The 19,048-nt window shown below is 49.4% G+C and overlaps 1 protein-coding gene across 2 annotated transcripts in view; it reads left to right on the top strand.

Moving 5' to 3' along the window:
- Positions 1-15,278, top strand: part of LOC119969651 (osteoclast stimulatory transmembrane protein-like) — a 48,562-nt gene extending 33,284 nt beyond the window's left edge. The window contains exons 2-4 of one of the 2 annotated variants that reach the window (XM_038803585.1): positions 566-628; positions 4,352-5,391; positions 13,696-15,278. In XM_038803585.1, the coding sequence (XP_038659513.1) occupies positions 4,360-5,391; positions 13,696-14,280 (1,617 nt within the window). In that variant the 5' untranslated portion in view covers positions 566-628; positions 4,352-4,359 and the 3' untranslated portion in view covers positions 14,281-15,278. The remainder of the gene's footprint in view (positions 1-565; positions 629-4,351; positions 5,392-13,695) is intronic. The other variant, XM_038803586.1, reaches the window with a different exon arrangement.
- Positions 15,279-19,048: the final 3,770 nt, after the last annotated feature.

The following is a 19,048-nucleotide window of genomic DNA, read 5'->3' as shown; positions in this document are numbered from 1 at the left end:
CTGTCTGTGCACCATCATATACTTGTGTGTATATTATGACAATAGTTTCTTTGAATTTATTCTTGGGATGTGGGTGTCGCTGGCTAGGCCAGCATTTATTACCCATCCCTAATTGTCCGTGAGCTGCTTTAGTAGCCCATGTTGTGAAGGTAGGCCCACTGTGCTGCTCGAGAGGGAGTTCCTGGATTTTGACCCAGCAACAGTGAAGGAGCTGTGATGTAGTTCCACGTCAGGATAGAGGGTGTTTTGGAGGAGAACATCCAGGGGGAGGTGTTCAACACTTCATCACTGATCCTCAGTGACGAATGAGGAAAAATAGATGGGCTATAACTGAGGAAAAACACAACTTACTCTTCAAAGGAGAATGGATACAAATATATAATATAACCACTTGTGTGTTTGCTCAAACTTGTGGTTTGTGCAACCCAATATCTGTGATCGCTGCTGGAGGCTAAGAAGGTAAAGATAGCGAAAGGGATTTTTTTTCCTACTAAAAATAGCTTTGTTTTTCTCTCAGTTGCTGAAATAAATATATTTTACATCTGTGCAAATTATACCAATCCAGTGTATATAGCTGCACCTCACAAAGACAAGATATTGCCTGCCTTTACCATTTGGGGAGAGACTGGTATGTAGGAAATGCTTTTTAGCCTGTATTAAATAATCATTTTTATTTCGCGTTATCCTTAAAAATTAAAAATGGATGAATAATTAATGGTTTAGAGTAAACATGCGGAAACATCAAAGGTTATTGCAGAAAGGTTCAGGTATGGGGGTAACATATTGGCATGGATAGAAGATTCGCTATCGAAAAGGAATCAGAGAGTATGCATAAATGGATCATTTTCTGGTTGGCATAATATAACAAGCCTCAACGTTTTATGACTTATATAAACGACTTAGATGAAGGGAACAAAAGTATAGTTGCGAGGTTTGCTAATGACACAAGGATAGGTCGGAAAGTAAATTGTGATGAGGACATGAGGAGGCTACAAAGGGATATATATATATATACATATAGGTTAAGTGAGTGGACAAAGATCTGGAAAATGGAGCATAACATTCGGAAAATGTGAAATTTTCTATTTTGGTGAGAGGAACAAAAACAGCGTATTATGTAAATGGTGAGAGATCGTGGATCTCTGAGATGCAGAGAGATCTGGGTGTCTTGATACATGAATCTAAAACGCTAGTATGTAAATACAGCAAATAATTAGGAGAGCTAATAGAATGTCATCATTTATTGCGAGGGGAATTTAATACAAAAGTAGGGAGGCTATACTTCATTGTACAAGACATTGGAGAGCACGGTAGCATGGTGGTTAGCATAATTGCTGCACAGCTCCAGGGTCCCAGGTTCGATTCCCGGCTTGGGTCAGTCTGTGCAGAGTCTGCACGTTCTCCCCATGTGTGCGTGGGTTTCCTCCGGGTGCTCCGGTTCCCTCCCACAGTCCAAAGATGTGGATTGGCCATGCTAAATTGCCCTTAGTGTCCAAAATTGCCCTTAGTGTTGGGTGGGGTTACTGGGTTATGGGGATAGGGTGGAGGTGTGGGCTTGGGTAGGGTGCTCTTTCAAAAGAGCCGGTGCAGACTCGATGGGCCGAATGGCCTCCTTCTGCACTGTAAATTCTATGACCTATGAGAGTTCACACCTGGAGTACTGTGTACAATTTTGGCCTCCTTAATTAAGGAAGCATGTTCATACATTAGAAGCAGTTCAGAGAAGGTTAACTAAACTAATATGAATGAAAAATGAAATGAAAATCGCTTATTGACACGAGTAGGCTTCAATTAAGTTACTGTGAAAAGCCCCTAGTCGCCACATTCCGGCGCCTGTCCGGGGAGGCTGGTACGGGAATCGAACCGTGCTGCTGGCCTGCTTGGTCTGCTTTAAAAGCCAGTGATTTTAGCTGAGTGAGCTAAACCAGGCCCTAGTGAGCTAAACCTGGAATGGGTGGGTTGTTATAAGGAAAGATTAGAACTCTCTTTACAATCAGATCAGCCATGAACTTATTGAATGACAAAGCAGGCTCGAAGGGCCGAATGGGCTATTCCTGCCTCTAATTCAACAACGGAAAATATTGGACAATCTCAGCTGGTCTGGCAGCATGTGTGGAGAGAAAGGGAGCTAACGTTTCAAGTCTGAATGACCCTTTGTCAAAGCAGTATGTTCATATGTCCTTCATAAGAATTAATTGGGTGCAATTGAACTGGAGTGTCCAGAGGTTGGGATAATTGCTGAATAAGTGAAAATCATTCTTGTCCAATATATATACATAAACAAATGTAAATTGCACATGTGTAGATAGCATAGATAAGAAGGAAGTCTATTATAAATACAAGTCTAGGAATTGATGTGTGTGATATTAGTTAATGATCGCTTACCACAGATCATAAAAAGTCCTATGTCTGTAAATTTAGCCATGGGTAGATGTTTTGATTTTGCTATCACTACTGAAAAAGCAAGCCCAGTGTGCCCCATATCATACTTTATAAACTACACAATACAGACTGGCATTTAAAGAATTTCTGCAGCATGTTTTATGATATCAGTTTATAATCAATTAAGTACTATTCCCGCAGAGACCCCCCCCCAAAAAAAAATTGAGTCACTGTTATCTGGGAAACGCAGTGACCAATTTGTGCACAGCAAGATCTCACAGCGATATGTATTGAGGGATAAACGTTGGTCAGGTCTCTGGGAAGAGCCTCCCGGCCCGTTTTCAAATAGTATCACAAAATCTTTTATGTCCACCTCACGTCTGATCTAAAAGTCAGCCTGTCTGAAGGTCCTGCATTGCCTCATTACTACACTGGAATATCAGCCCAGATTGTAGAGTGGACGTGTTAATTAGGTGAACTTAACATCTTCATGTAAGAATGTTATCACTAAGCTCAGATCAGCATTTTGCATTTATATATCACCCGAAACATATTTCAGTAACATCTCAAAGTGCTTTGCATCCAATTAATTCCTTTGAAATTATGTGATTGCTGCTATAAGTGTAACATAGATTAATTGCATTACAGACAAATATGCAACATAGCGTGTAAGCATTCAGTGAGTCCACAATGTGTAAACAGACACACAGTGTAATCAATTTATTCCCAGATAATCATATATGTTTAAACTCCATTCCAGCAGATCATCAGATTCACCAAATACTGAAAACCTTTAACAAACGTACAGTACACAAACCATTGTACTTTTTAATTGAAAAACGTCAGTGTTGCTTTCAAGCTACAATGCGTATGTAAAAGGAAGGATTTACATTTATGAAGCACATTTCCCAACCTCAGGACATCCTAGAATGTTTCACAACCGATTAAGTAGTGTAGTCAGTGTTGGAATGTCTGAAAAGTGGCAGCATTTTAATCCGTGCTAAGTTCTCAGAAAGAACAATGTAGTTCTGAGTGCGACCCGCGAGACATATGTTGACCATTGCCTATGCGCAGGGTTGCCAGATTCGCAGGTTTCCATCAGTGTAGTTTTATTTCCGAGGGTAGAACGGTGGCGCAGTGGTAGCACTGCAGTCTCATGGCGCCGAGGTCCCAGGTTCGATCCCGGCTCTGGGTCACTGTCCGTGTGGAGTTTGCACATTCTCCCCGTGTTTGCGTGGGTTTCGCCCCCACAGCCCAAAGATGTGCAGGGTAGGTGGGTTGAACAGGCTAAATTGCCCCTTAATTGGAAAAAATGAATTGGGTACTCTAAATTTATTTTTTAAAAAGTGTAGTTTTATTTCCTACCGGTATAACTAAGGTAATATGGACATGAGGAAGGGCAAGTGAAGTGAGGCGCGGACTGATTGCACACAACACTGATTGTGAGAGCCGTGCGCTCCCTCCGCAGAGGGGCTGGTTTAGCACACTGGGCTAAATCGCTGGCTTTTAAAGCAGACCAAGGCAGGCCAGCAGCACGGTTCAATTCCTGTACCAGCCTCCCCAAACAGGCGCCGGAATGTGGCGGCTAGGGGCTTTTCACCGTAACTTCATTTGAAGCCTACTTGTGACAATAAGCGATTTTCATTTTTCATTTCATTCAACCAGAGCCTAAATATTTCTTTTGTTTCTAAACTTTTGAAGTTGAAGACAGTTCTATTAATTTCCATAACTCGTTATGAAATTTTCCGCATGTATTAAATGTATTTAATCTTATTCATGGGGTCGTGGTTAGTGATCATGCCTAATTTCGGTCTTGTGGCCCACTGAGATGAAGGAGGGTCACTCACTGGGCTGACTAAACAGTAACTGAAAGTTCTCTCATTCAAGCCCAAATATTTTTTACGGGGCTAATATGGAAGAACGTCCAAATGTAACCCAAAATAATGTGTTTTTCTGCTTCTCTTTGCAGTCTACAAGATGTCTGCCTGTTTAAACGTTGCCAGCAGTTTGCGAACTGGGGTACAACACCAGTTGAGTTATGTTTGGTCCGTCTATTCCAAACCTACCCCATGCAACATTAAAGAGCTTTTCATTTTATTTCTGTTCTGTTTGAGTATCGCTGGTGCTACTGGGGGACTTCTATATCAATGGCTGTCAAACACACTCCAATACAAAGAGGATCCATCGGGTATTGTTGCAGGCACCTTTGCCTCCATCGTTCTGCTGCTTCTATTTCTGGTGCACCCTGCCCGTTGTGCCTTTACCTTGATAATCCCTACGCTGGTCACCAAACAGGGTCGAAAGTTGCTTCTATCTGGAATATGTCTACTCCTTGGAACAAACGTCATCCCAAACATTGTTCGAAATATCAAGATGTTACTGGAACTATCTCAGTGTATTCTGAGGAGTGCAACAGACAATATCTTAAACTCTACTCAACTAGTATCTCAAGCAATGTCTGCCTTGGAACTTGGTGGCATAGATAAAGTTATTAAAATGTTGCACTTACAACTAAACTACCATCCAGATATAAACTATGCCCATATTAGAAGTACTTTGACAAATGTCAGTCAGCAGATAAATGGAGAATTTCAGAGTGTACAGGTGTGGATGGACCGAGCCACGCTGTTGACTAACAGAGCATTTGCTACCATACTCATCTTGAATCTGATTGTGGCATCAATCTGGTACCTCGCTCATTATCTGACCGATCTAGATTTTGACAATAACTACCTGACGAGGAAGCTGGAGAAACTGTGCAAGAGCAGTTCAGCCAACTGTGACGTGTTTCTGTCTATGGCTGGGAAGTTAACAAAAACAACAGGACTAAAACTGTCTCAAAAGGAAAAGAGGAAGTGTCTGATACGCCTGATAATGGTTACTATATACTTAGTACTGTCAGCAGCAGTTATAGCAGCAGATTATGGCATCTTCCACCTCACCAGCAGCCTCACACAATGGACAGAGAATGCTCCGTGTTTAACTGCGAACCTGGATCTCACATTTGTGGTGAGTTGAAAGCTAGGCTAACAGAGTTTACCTTTACGTGTTATATCAGAAATTTGTAACTGCTTTCAGCTTATGCTGTATTGTACGCGGTGATAGCAGGCCTGAATTGCATTTCAGTAAGTTGGCATTTACCAAATATTCCCTTTCACTTCACCAATAAGAAAGAGAGCGTTAGTAATAACCTTTATTAGTGTCACAAGCAGGCTTACATTAACACTGCAATGAAGTTATTGTGAAAATCCCCCAGTCACCACATTCCGGCGCACAGAGGGAGAATTCAGAATGCCCAATTCACCTAACAAGCACGTCTTTCGGGACATGTGGGAGGAACCCAGAGCACCCGGAGGAAACCCACACAGACACGGGGAGACAGTGACCCAAAGCCAGGAATCGAACACGGGACACTGGAGCTGTGAAGCAGCAGTGCTAACCACTGTGGTACCATGCCACATTCGCTTTCATATAGCACAATAATACTCAGAAATGGGAGGGGGATGGCATGGTGGCACAGTGGTTAGCACTGCTGCATCACGGCACTGAGAACCAAGGTTTGATCCCAGCACCGGGTCACTATCCCGTCACTGTGGAGTTTGCACATTCTCCCAGTGACTGTGTTGGTCTCACCCCTACAACCCAAAGATGTGCAGGGTAGGTGAATTTGCCATGCTAAATTGCCCCTTAATTGGAAAACAATAACTGGCTACTGTAAATTTATAAAAAATAATATTACTCAGAAACATCTCAAAATACATTACAATAGGAAATGACTGGCGTTTGTCGGCAAATATGACAGCTCCATCTTCGTTTTACACAGCTAGGCACTTTCTTGGTTCCTCCATTTGTACCTTGAAGTGGATTGTATCTCTCGCCCCACCATCGGGAGCATTCTCAACCATCATCCTCACCTAAGTTAGAGTTCGAAATTTGGTTTCTTGTTGAGTTGTAATGTCTCTTTAAGAGCCGAGTGCACATCGGCAACTTCGCAGGTTTTTGCCCTTTGTCCAGAACCAGCCTTTGTGCAGTTGTGAACATCCATCTAATAAACCTCTGTTGATCATCGCGTTCAACCCATGTGCTTCAACATTTCCATTCTTTGATTCTGCAAGTACAAAGATACAACAGGTTAAAAAGAAAACCGGCGGCGAGGAACAGATCAGAAAAAAAAGATATCTCAGAGGAAAGAGAAACAATTGAGCTCTCGACAGTCGATGTTGAGGCAGATCGACAGGAGGTCAGCAATCGCACCCAGTATAATTGACAATTCAACTTTATTTAAATAAACCATTAATTTGAGGGAAGTCGGTAGAGCATTCTGATTGCATTGGCAAAACGCGCAAAACTTTGGAAATCATGCTCAGAAAGATTCCACCACTATGTCCTAGCCAAAAATATTTCAGAAGATATTAAGATACTAAGTACAATTGGAAGCAAAACTTTTAATTTATTAAGAAGTTTGGTTCAGTCAGGGAAATCCAGTTATACAGCATATCAAGAATTGGTTAAAATATTCAAAGATCATAATGCACCAAAGATATTAATTATCGCAGCGAGGTTTTGATTCCATTGAAGGAATCAGTTAGAAGGGGAAAATATTGTACAGTTCGTTAGAACCCTCAAGTGTCATGCAGAGGTTTTGCGAATTTAGTGACTTGTTGGACGATACAATTGGTGACCGTTTAGTTTGTGGATTGAGAAATTAGGCCAGAGAGAACAAAATCAAAGTCTAAAAAACAACATTAGAAATTGTTGTCTAAGTGGAGCTTGCTGCTAAGGAGGTTTCTCAGCTCGGAATAGGCACAAGGATCCCTAAACTGGCTGCCGCCCAAAGGAGGTCTGCCCAGCAACAGGTGTATCATGGCTGTGCAAAAATGTGCCATTGACAGGCTGAGTATTGGAACAAGGACAGTCAATGTAAAAATTGAGAGATAACTGGCCACACTGCAAGAGCTTGCTGATGTAAAATAGCTTCTCGAGAGAAGAAAGCTCAGACGAAGACACAACTCATTCAAAGAAAGCAACAAAACAAATTCAACTAAGAAAACTCACAACATGGAAGAAAAGATCAACCACAGTGAAGCCATAGCACTTCATTCTGATCAACAATTGAAGCTAAACCTACTCAGTTCAGGGTACTTTTGGAGCTCAGAAACTATAGAATCCCTAGTGCAGAAGGAGGCCATTCTGCCCTTCAAGTCTGCACTGACCCTCCAAAAGAACACTCTACCCTAAGCCGACTTCCCTGCCCTATCCCCATAACCCAGCACATTGATGATGGCCAATCCACCTAACCGGCACATCTTTGGACTGTGGAAGGAAACTGGAGCATCCGGAGGAAACTCATGCAGACATGGGGAGGACGTGCAAACTCCACAGGGACAGTCACTCGCGGCCGGAATCGAACCCGGGACAACCTATCAAAATGGAGGGCAACACCAGAGATCAGTCATCTCCCTAATTCCTTCGACCATCTACGAATGGAAACTGAATCGGCTACCTTTGAAGCTTGCAGATGTCATGCTAAATGTAGACCAAATGTTCCCCCTTGTAGGGCATTCTAGATTGGATAGGATTGGATTTTCTTATTGTCACGTGTACCGAGGTAGTGAAAAGTATTTTTCTGTGAGCAGCTTAACAGATCATTAAGTGCATAGGAAGAAAAGGGATTAAAATAAAATACATAATAGGGTAACACAAGGTGAAAAAATGTAACTACATAAGCACCGGCATCGGATGAAGCATACAGGGGTGTAGTGTTAATGAGATCAGCCCACAAGAGGGTCATTTGAGTCTGGTAACAGCGGGGAAGAAGCTGTTTTTGAGTCTGTTCGTGCGTGTTCTCAGACTTCTGTATCTCCTGCCTGATGGAAGAAGTTGGAAGAGTGAGTAAGCGGGGTGGGAGGGGTCTTTGATTATGCTGCCCACTTTCCCCAGGCAGAGGGAGGTGTAGATGGAGTCAATGGATGGGAAGCAGGTTTGTGTGATGGACTGGGCTGTATTCACGACTCTCTGAAGTTCCTTGCGGTCCTGGGCTGAGCAGTTGCCATACCAGGCTGTGATGCAGCCAGATAGGATGCTTTCTATGGTGCATCTGTAAAAGTTTGTGAGAGTTAATGTGGACATGCCGAATTTCCTTAGTTTCCTGAGGAAGTATAGGCGCTGTTGTGCTTTCTTGATGGTAGCGTCGACATGGGTGGACCAGGACAAATTCTTGGAGATGTGTACCCCTAGGAATTTGAAACTGCTAACCATCTCCACCTCAGCCCCGTTGATGCTGACAGGGATGTGTACAGTACTTTGCTTCCTGAAGTCAATGACCAGCTCTTTAGTTTTGCTCGCAGTGAGGGAGAGATTGTTGTCGTTACACCACTCCACTAGGTTTTCTATCTCCCTCCTGTATTCTGACTCATCATTATTCGAGATCCGGCCCACTATGGTCGTATCGTCAGCAGACGTGTAGATGGAGTTGGAACCAAATTTTGCCACGCAGTCGTGTGTGTACAGGGAGTAGAGTAGGGGGCTAAGTACGCAGCCTTGCGGGGCCCCGGTGTTGAGGACTATTGTGGAGGAGGTGTTGTTCATTCTTACTGATTATGGTCTATGGGTCAGAAAGTCGAGGATCCAGTTGCAGAATGGGGAGCCAAGTCCTAGGTTTTGGAGCTTGGCTGGGATTATGGTGTTGAAGACAGAGCTGTAGTCAATAAATAGGAGTCTGATGTAGGAGTCCTTGTTGTTGAGATGCTCCAGGGATGAGTGTAGGGCCAGGGAAATGGCATCTCCTGCGGACCGGTTGTGGTGGTATGCCAATTGCAATGCTAAGAACAAGAGGTCACAGATATAATTTGAGAGGCGGTCAGTTCAGAACTGAGATGAGTCGGCACTACTTCTTGCAGAGGGTGGTGAATTTGTGTAACGCTGCCCCATATCAACATCTGTTTGCAGTTCGCTAAGCTTGTTTTTTTTAAAATAATAATTTATATTGACATTTTTTACAGAAAATATAACAACAAACAATGAAAAGCAACAATAAAACACCATAGTAACTGTAACACCCCCGAGACCGTATCAATGCATGTATCTCACCCCCCCAAACCCAGTAAACAACAAGAGAACAACCCCCCCTTTCCCCAACCCCTTTCCCCCCCTTTTCCCCCTCCCCCCTTTCCCCCCTTCCCTTTTCCCCCGCCCCTTCCCCCCTTTTTCCCCCTCCCCTTTCCCTTTTCCCCCTCCCCTTCCCCCTTGTCTCTCCCCTTCCCCCATCCCCCCCTCCCCTTTCCCCCTCCCCTCTCCCCTCCCCTTTTCTCCCCCTCCCCCCCTCCCCTCCCCTTTTCTCCCCCTCCCCTCCCCTTTTCTCCCCCTCCCCCCTCCCCTTTCCCCCTCCCCTCTCCCCTCCCCCCCCTCCCCTCTCCCCTCTCCCCTCCCCTCCCCTCTCCCCTCCCCTTTTCTCCCCCTCCCCTTTTCCCCCTCCCTTTTCCCCCTCCCCTCTCCCCCACCCCTTTCCCCCTCTCCCCCTCCCCTTTCCCCCTCTCCCCCACCCCTTTCCCCCTCTCCCCCACCCCTTTCCCCCTCTCCCCTACCCTTTCCCCCTCTCCCCCTCCCCTTTCCCCCTCTCCCCCACCCCTTTCCCCTCTCCCCACCCCTTTCCCCCCTCTCCCCCACCCCTTTCCCTCCTCCCCCCTCCTCTTTCCCCTCCCCCTCCCCCCTCCTTTCCCCCTCTCCCCCACCCCTTTCCCCCTCTCCCCCACCCCTTTCCCCCTCTCCCCCACCCTTTCCCCCTCTCCCCACCCCTTTCCCCCCTCTCCCCCACCCCTTTCCCTCCTCCCCCCTCCTCTTTCCCCTCCCCCTCCCCCTCCTTTCCCCCTCTCCCCCACCCCTTTCCCTCCTCCCCCCTCCTCTTTCCCCTCCCCCTCCCCCCTCCTTTCCCCCTCTCCCCCTCCCCCCTCCTTTCCCCCTCTCCCCCTTCCCCTCCTTTCCCCCTCTCCCCCTCTCCCCCTCCCCTTTCCCCTCCCCTTTCCCCCACTCCCCCCTCCCCCTCCCCTTTCCCCCCTCCCCTTTCCCCCTCCCCTTTCCCCCACTCCCCCTCCCCCTCCCCTTTCCCCCTCCCCTTTCCCCCACTCCCCCTCCCCCCTTTCCCCCACTCCCCCCTCCCCCCTCCCCTTTTCCCCCTCTCCCCCCTCCCCTTTTCCCCTCTCCCCCCTCCCCTTTTCCCCTCTCCCCCCTCCCCTTTTCCCCTCTCCCCTCCCCTTTTCCCCTCTCCCCCTCCCCTTTTCCCCCTCCCCCTTCCCCCCTCCCCCCTCCCCTTTTCCCCTCTCCCCCTCCCCTTTCCCCCCTCCCCCTCCCCCTCCCCTTTCCCCCCTCCCCTTTCCCCCCTCCCCTTCCCCCCCTCCCCTTTCCCCTTCTCCCCCTCCCCTTTCCCCCTCTCCCCCTCCCCTTTCCCCCTCTCCCCCTCCCCTTCCCCCTCTCCCCCTCCCCTTTCCTCCCTCTCCCCCTCCCCTTTCCCCCCTCCCCCTCCCCTTTCCCCCTCCCCTCTCCCCTCCCCTTTTCTCCCCCTCCCCCCCTCCCCTCCCCTTTTCTCCCCCTCCCCTCCCCTTTTCTCCCCCTCCCCCCCTCCCCTTTCCCCCTCCCTTCTCCCCTCCCCCCCTCCCCTCTCCCCTCCCCCCCTCCCCTCTCCCCTCCCCTCCCCTCTCCCCTCCCCCCCTCCCCTCTCCCCTCCCCTCTCCCTCCCCCCCTCCCCTCTCCCCCTCCCCTCTCCCCTCCCCTCCCCTCTCCCTCCCCTTTTCTCCCCCTCCCCTTTTCTCCCCCTCCCCTTTTCCCCCTCCCTTTTCCCCCTCCCCTCTCCCCTCCCCTTTCCCCCTCTCCCCCACCCCTTTCCCCCTCTCCCCCACCCCTTTCCCCCTCTCCCCCTCCCCTTTCCCCCTCTCCCCACCCCTTTCCCCCTCTCCCCCACCCCTTTCCCCCTCTCCCCCACCCCTTTCCCCCTCTCCCCACCCCTTTCCCCCTCTCCCCACCCCTTTCCCCCCTCTCCCCCTCCCCTTTCCCTCCTCCCCCCTCCTCCTCCCCCTCCCCCCCCCCCCTCCTTTCCCCCTCCCCCCCCCCCCTTTCCCCCCTCTCCCCCCACCCCTTTCCCCCTCTCCCCCACCCCTTTCCCCCTCTCCCCCTCCCCTTTCCCCCTCTCCCCACCCCTTTCCCCCCTCTCCCCCACCCCTTTCCCTCCTCCCCCCTCCTCTTTCCCCTCCCCCTCCCCCTCCTTTCCCCCTCTCCCCCACCCCTTTCCCTCCTCCCCCCTCCTCTTTCCCCTCCCCCCTCCTTTCCCCCTCTCCCCCTCCCCCCTCCTTTCCCCCTCTCCCCCTCCCCCCTCCTTTCCCCCTCTCCCCCTCTCCCCCTCCCCTTTCCCCCTCCCCTTTCCCCCACTCCCCCCTCCCCCTCCCCTTTCCCCCTCCCCTTTCCCCCTCCCCTTTCCCCCACTCCCCCCTCCCCCCTTTCCCCCACTCCCCCCTCCCCCTCCCCCACTCCCCCCTCCCCCCTTTCCCCCACTCCCCCACTCCCCCCTCCCCCCTTTCCCCCACTCCCCCCTCCCCCCTCCCCTTTTCCCCACTCCCCCCTCCCCTTTTCCCCTCTCCCCCTCCCCTTTTCCCCTCTCCCCCTCCCCTTTTCCCCTCTCCCCCTCCCCTTTTCCCCTCTCCCCCCTCCCCTTTTCCCCTCTCCCCCTCCCCTTTCCCCCCTCCCCCTTCCCCCCCTCCCCCCTCCCCTTTACCCCTCTCCCCCTCCCCTTTCCCCCCTCCCCCTCCCCCTCCCCTTTCCCCCCCTCCCCTTTCCCCCCTCCCCTTTCCCCCTCTCCCCCTCCCCTTTCCCCCTCTCCCCCTCCCCTTTCCCCCTCTCCCCCTCCCCTTCCCCCCTCTCCCCCACCCCTTTTCCCCTCTCCCCCTCCCCTTCCCCCCTCTCCCCCACCCCTTTCCTCCCTCTCCCCCACCCCTTTCCCCCCTCCCCCCACCCCTTTCCCTCCTCCCCTTTCCCCTCCCCCTCTCCCCCCTCCCCGTCCCCCTCTCCCCTCTCCCCCCTCCCCCCTTCCCTTTCCCCCTCTCCCCTGTCCCCCTCTCCCCCCTCCCCTGTCCCCCCTCTCCCCCTCCCTGTCCCCCTCTCCCCCCTCCCCTGTCCCCCTCCCCTGTCCCCCTCCCCTGTCCCCCTCTCCCCCCCTGTCCCCCTCTCCCCCCCTGTCCCCCTCTCCCCCCTCCCCTGTCCCCCTCTCCCCCTCTCCTGTCCCCCTCTCCCCCCCTGTCCCCCTCTCCCCCTCCCCTGCCCCCTCTCCCCCCTCCCCCCTCCCCTGCCCCCTCTCCCCCTCCCCTGTCCCCCTCTCCCCCTCCCCTGTCCCCCTCTCCCCCGTCCCCCTCTCCCCCCTCCCCTGTCCCCCTCCCCTGTCCCCCCTCTCCCCCCCCTGTCCCCCTCTCCCCCTCCCCCTCTCCCCCCTCCCCTGTCCCCCTCTCCCCCCCCCCCCTGTCCCCCTCTCCCCCTCCCCTATCCCCCCTCCCCTGCCCCCTCTCCCCCTCCCCTGTCCCCCTCTCCCCCCTCCCCCCCTCCCCTGTCCCCCTCTCCCCCTCTCCCCCCCTCTCCCGTCCCCCTCTCCCCTCTCCCGTCCCCCTCTCCCGTCCCCCTCTCCCGTCCCCCTCTCCCGTCCCCCTCTCCCGTCCCCCTCTCCCCCCTCCCGTCCCCCTCTCCCCCCTCCCCTGTCCCCCCTCCCCTGTCCCCCTCCCCTTTCCCCCTCGCCCCCTCCCCTTTCCCCCTCGCCCCTCCACTTTCCCCCTCGCCCCCTCCCCTTTCCCCCTCGCCCCCTCCCCTTTCCCCCTCGCCCACTCCCCTTTCCCCCTCGCCCCCTCTCCCTCCCCTTTCTCCCTCGCCCCCTCTCCCTCCCCTTTCTCCCTCCCCTTTCCCCCTCCCCTTTCCCCCTCTCCTTTCCCCCTCACCTTCCCCCTCCCCCCTTTCCCCCTCTCCCCTCCCCTTTCCCCCTCTCCCCTCCCCCTCTCCCCCTTCCCCCTCTCCCCCCCTCCCCTTTCCCCCTCTCCCTCCCCTTTCCCCCTACCCCCCTCCCCTTTCCCCCCTCCCACCGTTCCCCCCTCCCCTTCCCTCCCTCCCCTTTCCCCCTACCCCCCTCCCCTTTCCCCCCTCCCACCGTTCCCCCCTCCCCTTCCCTCCCCCTCCGCCCCTTCCCTCCCCCCTAGCAGGTCCTTCTGAAGTTCAAATCCGCAGGTTCAGTGACTCTGATGTCTAGATACAGTACCAGCTAATAGGAGAATTGCAACATTTTTCTTTCAGATAGAAATGGACATCCCTGGAATTTCAGACATGGAAAAATTTAAAGACAACACACTGGGTTTTTTTGGTGTAAATACTAATGTTAAAGTAATAAAACCAATAGTGGACATTAACAAAAAGCTCTCCTGGTGTTATGACCTGATACCCATTGACTGTGTAAAGAAGCCAGTTCGTCCGGATTTGCAGGTAATATGTTTTGTCGGTGGTATGTACATTGTTACTTATTTCATGGCAGCATTGGATGCCTATGCAGTCCGCGTACGCAGAAGAATTGCAGCCTCGTTTTTCCAGAACCAGGAAGAAGAAAGAATCAGTTACTTGTATCAGAAGATTTTAACGAAATGTGGAAAAGGCAGCAATAGACAATACGTAATTTCAGCTGGACCCTCAGAGGGGGGCTCCTGGGAGAGGGGCTGTGCAGAGCACGGAGGAGTAAGCCGCATCTCACAGCGATGGAGGGGAAACGAAAGAACTCAAGAACAACCTGCGAGCGAACCGGCAACTCTCGCAATGGCGAGTTACAGAACAGCTGAGGCACCTCATTGGGAGATGCAAGACAGCGAAGAGGAGGAAACCAACTTTTAAAAGAATCATGAAATTGTTTCAATAGCGGGGCCGGAAGAACTTTTCATCCTGTATATTCATGCCGCATACTTCCATCCAAAATGCCAACGTTTTTTTAAACTGTAAAAGCTTTACCTTCGATGAATATCTGTTGCCATTGGCACCAAGTCCTTCTTGTGATGTGACTGACGTGAAATGCCCCAGATCAACTTAATAAAGGGCTGAAGATTCAGAATGGCCAAACGTCAGAAAAATAATCTATGGGCTGTGTGTTATTTTTAATATTAAAAGTTAAATCAGAGTATTTTTAGGAAGACATTGCCACTTGGCTTGCTGTACTACTGCTCAGCTACAAAACCAGCATCGCCCTTCTCTTCCATTTTTAAATGGTCTGTCTCTCTCCCTCTGACTTCCTCTCCGTCATGTTAGGGATATATTAGGAACTTGGGTCCAGAGGTAGCAGGCAATTTAGGGGTTGAAAAGACTGTTAGCAGCAGACTGAGAGGGATATGCTCTCACATGGCTTCGTTACATGGTCTCATTCAGACTTCAACTCATCAGGGAATGCATAAGGTGATTCACCAGAGATACATTATCACTCGGGACATTCCAGCATGATCAGCTATTATCCTATTACAGAGGCTGAAGACCCATTTGTCATCAATGGAAAGTGGTTGAATGGCATAGCTCTGGTCGTTTGTGTAAACGGAGTGGGCAATCATGCAGTGCAAATTACAGTTGATAAGTTTCAGTCTGGAAACCCCAAAGGAGGACCTTTGTTTGAAGGGCTGGACAGAGAGGAGAGAGAGGAAAGAGGGATCATGAAGAAAGCCACAAAGCCGATTTTGGAAAAGGGTTCTGAATGAATGGAAGAAAAATTGCTTCCTAAATGCAAGTGTTGCCTTTGCCTGTATGTGTAAGTGGAATGAGATCTATATTTTCATGCAATGTGTTGTTTGATGGGAACTCATGTTAGATTAAGAAACTGCATGTAATCAGTTAGCGTTAGAAATGTGAAGTAAAAGTTTAAATATTGCTTTCTTTTCTATGGTTTTAATAAAGTTTGTTTATAAAAAAAACAAGCCCTTTTTCTTGAGTTATGCATCTGATTCAATCTCTTAGCCATTGCTGAAGGCTGACCAGGCGTCAGTAACATCTCCCTCACATTCCTGTCCATTATTTGAATTCAGTTTTTTTATCCTGATTCTGGTCTCAATTTAAATGACCTGGCTGTTTTTCCTAAAGGCCTTGATCATTTCTACAAAAGTTGTTTCTTTTTGGCTCATATAAAAACATTAACAAATTTAACTTCACTTGATAGGTGGCACGGTGGCAGAGGGGTTAGCACTTCTGCCTCACAGCTCCAGGGGCCCAGCTTCAATTCGGGACTCGGGTGACTGTCTGTGTGGAGTTTGCACTTTCTCCCCTTGTCTGCGTGGGTTTCCTCCGGGTGCTCCGGTTTCCACCCCCAGTCCAAAGATGTGCAGCTTAGCTGAATTGGCCATGCTAAACTGCCCTGTAGTTTCCAAAAGGTTAGGTGGGGTGACTGGGTAAAGAATAGGGTGGAGGCATGGTCTTAAGTAGGGTGCTCTATCCAAGTGCCAGTGCAGGCTCAATGGGCCTAATGGCCTTCTTCTGCACTGTAAATTGTGTGTGTGAGACAATGAGTGTGTGAATGAGAGGATGTGTTTGAGGGGATGAATGTGTGTGTGTGTGTGTGTGTGTGAGAGAGGGTGAATGTGCGCGCGAGAGGATGAATATGCGTGAAAGGGTGAATCTGCGCGTGCGAGAGGATGAATACACGTGAGCATGACTGCACGTGTGTGAGAGGATGACTGCATGTGAGAGGGAGGATGAATGTGTGCGAGAGGATGGGTGTGTGAGGGAGGATGAATGCATGAGTTTTTGTGAGAGAGGATGACTGTGTGAGGGGATGAGTGTGTGTTCGAGAGGGGATGTGTGTGTGCTCGAGAGGGGATGAGAGAGAGAGAGAGAGAGTGTGAGTGGATTCCCTTTGAATTTACTTGGGTTCCTCAATGCCAAACCTGCCTTGATGTTAAGGGAATCACATTTACCTCAGTCAGCAGCTTTTTTCTCTCCCCAAATTCCCACATGACTCTACCACCCCTTTTATTCTCAGTTTATCTATGTCTCTGTTACTTCCTATAGATCTCTGCATTTAACTTAGTCATTCACTCTACATGTCCCAAAAAAAAGAAAAAGCATGCTTATGCCTCCACCAGGATGGTCGGAGGGCTTCCCATTTTTTTCAATGAACAGAGGTCAAACCAATCTCCATTCACGTTCCTCTTTCTGGCTGACCTGAAAATGTTTTACTTTTATCCTCCACTCACTTTCTCCAAATAAAAGGTATTGCTATGGATATCTGCATGCATCCTAGTTATGCCTTTGGTGCTATGTACAAGAATCCATCGATCCTGCTCTGCCATTCTTTATGTTCATGGCTAGTCTCAGGTATCAATTGCATTTTACCACTCACTCCCCTAATCCCCCAAGATCAAAACTCTATCTAATCCAGCATTAAATATATTCAATGCTGGAGTATCCACAACCTTCTGGGGAAAATGCCAAAGATTTGTAATCCTTTTGACTGAAAAGGTTCTCATCTCAGTCCTAACCCTTATACTAGAACTTTGCCACCATGTTTCACATTCCCTAGCCAGTGGAAATATTTCAGTGTTCACCCCGTCAAGTCCTTTCAGAATCCTTTGATTCCATGAAATCACCTCTCATTCATTTAAATGTCAGATAATATAGGCACAATTTACTCACTCTCTCATCTTAGTACAGACAACCCTCTCATCCCCTGGGCAGCATGGTGGCACAGTGGTTAGCTCCACTGCCTCAAGCACCAGGGACCCGGGTTCAATTCCAGCCTTGGGTGACTGCCTGCGAGAGTTTGCATGTTCTCAGTGCCTGTGTGGGTTTCCTCTGGGTGGGGAATTGATCCTAGGTAGGTTGCTTTGACAGAGGTTTGATGTGGACTCGATGGGCCAAATGACCTTCTTCTGCACTACACATAGATACAAGGAAGATAGGAGCAGGTGGCCTTTTGGCCCTTCGAGCCTGCTCAGCCATTCAACACAATCATTGGCTGATCATCCAACTCAACAGCCAAAGCCTGCTTTCTCTCCATACCCTTTGATCACATTCTCCCCAAGTGCTATATCCAGCCGCCTCTTGAATATATTCAAAGTTTTAGCATCACCTACTTCCTGTGGCAATGAATTCCACAGGCTCACCACTGTGTGTGAAGAAATGTCTCCTTACCTCTGTCCGAAATGGTTTACCCTCAGACTGTGACCCCTGGTTCTGGACACACCCATCAATGGTAATATCTTCCCTGCATCTACCCTGTCTAGTCCTGTAAGAATTTTATAAGTCTCTATGAGATCCCCCCTCATTCTTCTGAACTCCAGCGAGATAAATCCCAATCTAGTCAATCTCTCCTCATATGACTGTCCCGCCATACCTGGAATCAGTCTGGTAAACCTTTGCTGCACTCCCTCGAGAACAAGAACATACTTCCTCAGAGGAGACCTAAACTGCACACAATACTCCGTGTGGCCTCACTAAGGCCCTGTACACTTGCAGTAACACATCCCCACTTCTATACTCGAAACCTCTCGCAATGAAGACCAACATACCATTAGCCTTCTTTACCGCCTTGATTATACAGGGTTTCTATGATCCCAGGAACCAATCAAGTGAATCTATGCTGTTTCCCCATCGATTGAAGTATATCCTTCTTAAATATGGAGACACAAAAGCAGCGCACATGGTTTCACCAAAGCCCTGTACAATTGTAGCAAGGCTTCATTATTTCTGTACTCCCAATTTCCTCACAATAAATGTTAGCATGCCACTCATCTTCCCAATTACTTTTTGCTAACTTTGTTCCTTGGAAGAGCACACCCAAGTGTCTCTGAACATTTACAAGTTGCATGCCTTTTTGAAAATATTTTGTATTCCTACAACCAAAATTAATAAATTTCCACTTCCCCACATGAAACTCCATGTTATGTTATTCCCCACTTACTTAACCGGTCGTAGCCTCTCGGTCTCCTTCCCACACCTTACCTGTTCATCTAGGTTGGCATCATCAGCAAACGGAGAGATTACTTTCCACCTCTTCGTAAAAGTCATTAATATTGATTGTAAATAGCTGAGGCCCCAGTGGTGATCCTTGCAGTGCTTAACAAGTAACAGCCTGCCAACTTGAAAGTGCCACGTTTATGGCTACCCTGTTTCCTGTCCATTAATCATGCTGTAACACTGTCAAAATATTTCCCATATTCCATAAAACCTCATCTTGCCTATCAACCTTTTGTATGGCACCATATTGGATGCCTTTTGTAAACTACATCTACTGATTCTCCTTTAACTACCTGAGCAGTTACATCCTGAAGAAACTCTTTGATCCAATTCCTATGTTGATATTATCTGATCATACGGTGCTATTTGGTGCATTGCTAAGACAATGCAGCTTTTATGTGGAACCATCCTATTTACCCCTTGTTTGTCATTTTCCCCTGTACTTTGATGACTGCACTGGTATGGTTTCCTGCTCTCTCCCTGAACTGGGAAGGGTCATTATCTTTGCTGCCAATTTCACAACTTCTCAATCCATCTCCAACATCTCTTCCTCGACTTCTCAGTCTCCGTTTCGGAGGGTCAACTATCAACAAATATTTACTATAAACCCACCAACTCCCACAGCTACTACTTCCTCACACCCTGTCCATTCAATTTCTCCCTCTGTCACATC

This window comes from Scyliorhinus canicula, chromosome 7 (genome assembly GCF_902713615.1).
Source record: "Scyliorhinus canicula chromosome 7, sScyCan1.1, whole genome shotgun sequence".
NCBI lineage: Eukaryota > Metazoa > Chordata > Chondrichthyes > Carcharhiniformes > Scyliorhinidae > Scyliorhinus > Scyliorhinus canicula.
The sequence above is the reverse complement of the archived record's forward strand: the minus strand, read 5'-3'. Positions and strand labels throughout refer to the sequence as shown.